The sequence below is a fragment of the Trachymyrmex cornetzi genome, unplaced genomic scaffold (assembly GCF_001594075.2).
Source record: "Trachymyrmex cornetzi isolate Tcor2-1 unplaced genomic scaffold, Tcor1.1 scaffold452, whole genome shotgun sequence".
In the NCBI taxonomy this organism is placed as follows: domain Eukaryota; kingdom Metazoa; phylum Arthropoda; class Insecta; order Hymenoptera; family Formicidae; genus Trachymyrmex; species Trachymyrmex cornetzi.
Genome location: NW_017299312.1, coordinates 233038 through 234370, shown reverse-complemented (window position 1 = coordinate 234370; position 1333 = coordinate 233038). Strand labels below are relative to the sequence as shown.

The 1333-nt window shown below is 40.2% G+C and overlaps 1 protein-coding gene across 1 annotated transcript; it reads left to right on the top strand.

Moving 5' to 3' along the window:
* Positions 1-289: 289 nt before the first annotated feature.
* LOC108764782 (histone-lysine N-methyltransferase SETMAR-like) lies at positions 290-1333 on the top strand. Its single transcript, XM_018513157.1, has one exon. It carries the CDS (start codon positions 290-292, stop codon positions 1331-1333), a length of 1044 nt encoding a protein of 347 aa, XP_018368659.1.

Here is a 1333-nt window from a genome sequence, read left to right as displayed (position 1 = left end):
GAATTAAATTGACAAGCAATTTTTATAACCGGACGAGGTAATATTTTTCACAATAAATTTATTAATAATTTTAACATATTAACATCTTTACAATATGATTCTTGATGGTACGAGGGTCATTTGAAAAGTTTCTGGCCTCATCGACATAAAGTAACTGTAGAAAAAAGTTTCTTTTGTCGTCCGATAGATAGCCTTGACATATGTAAACCGTAAAAATTTGAAGTTATTCTGATCATTACTTTGTCTATGGCAACTCTCCAAAGTTGTCAGCTGACATTGTCTGTCAACAATGGAGAAAATCGAGTATCGCGCAGTGATAAAATTCTTTCATTTGAAAGGCAAAAAGACTCAGGAAATAAAAGATGAGTTAGACTCTGTATACGGTGAAGCCTCCCCTTCATTTACAACGGTCAAACGTTGGGTGGCCGAGTACAAACGTGGTCGTACGAGCATTTTAGACGAGAAACGTTCTGGGCGCCCGAAAATCGCTACAACTGACGAAATGATCGATTTAGTGCATCAAACTGTGATAGAAGATCGTCGATTGACTGTTAAGGATATTGCTTGTGGTATATCATCTGAACAGGTGCACAAGATTTTACATCAAGAATTAGATATGAGAAAATTATCCGCGCGCTGGGTGCTGCGTTTGTTGACGATCCACCAAAAGCGCATACGGATGGACATATCGCGCGAGTGTCTTAGCCTGTATCAAAAAAATCCAGCGGAATTTTTGCGGCGAATGATAATCGTCGATGAAACCTGGATACACCACCATACGCCTGAGACCAAACAACAGTCAAAGCAGTGGTGTGTGGTGAGGGAACCAACTCCGAAGAAGGCAAAGGTCGTTCTCTCTGCAGGAAAAGTGATGGCGACAGTTTTTTGGGATAGCCGTGGAATAATTCTTATCGATTACCTTGCAAAGGGTGAAACAATCAACGGACAGTACTACGCTGCATTGCTGGATAAATTGAAGGCCACAATTAAGAAAAAACGTCCGCATTTGGCCAAGAAAAAAATCCTGTTTCACCAGGATAACGCTCGGGTTCACACGTGGATGGTCGCAATGTCAAAATTGAACGAATTGAAGTTTGAATTGCTTCCGCACCCACCCTATTCACCAGATCTAGCTCCCAGCGACTTTTTCCTGTTTCCAAATTTGAAAAAATTTCTCGGGGGAAAAAAATATAAGTCAAACGCTCAGGTGGAAAACGCTGTAAATCAATATTTTTCAGGTTTAGACAATCAATTTTTTTCTGATGGTTTAAAAGGATGGGAGAAACGTTGGACCAAATGTATCGAGTTGCAGGGAGACTACGTCGAGAAATAA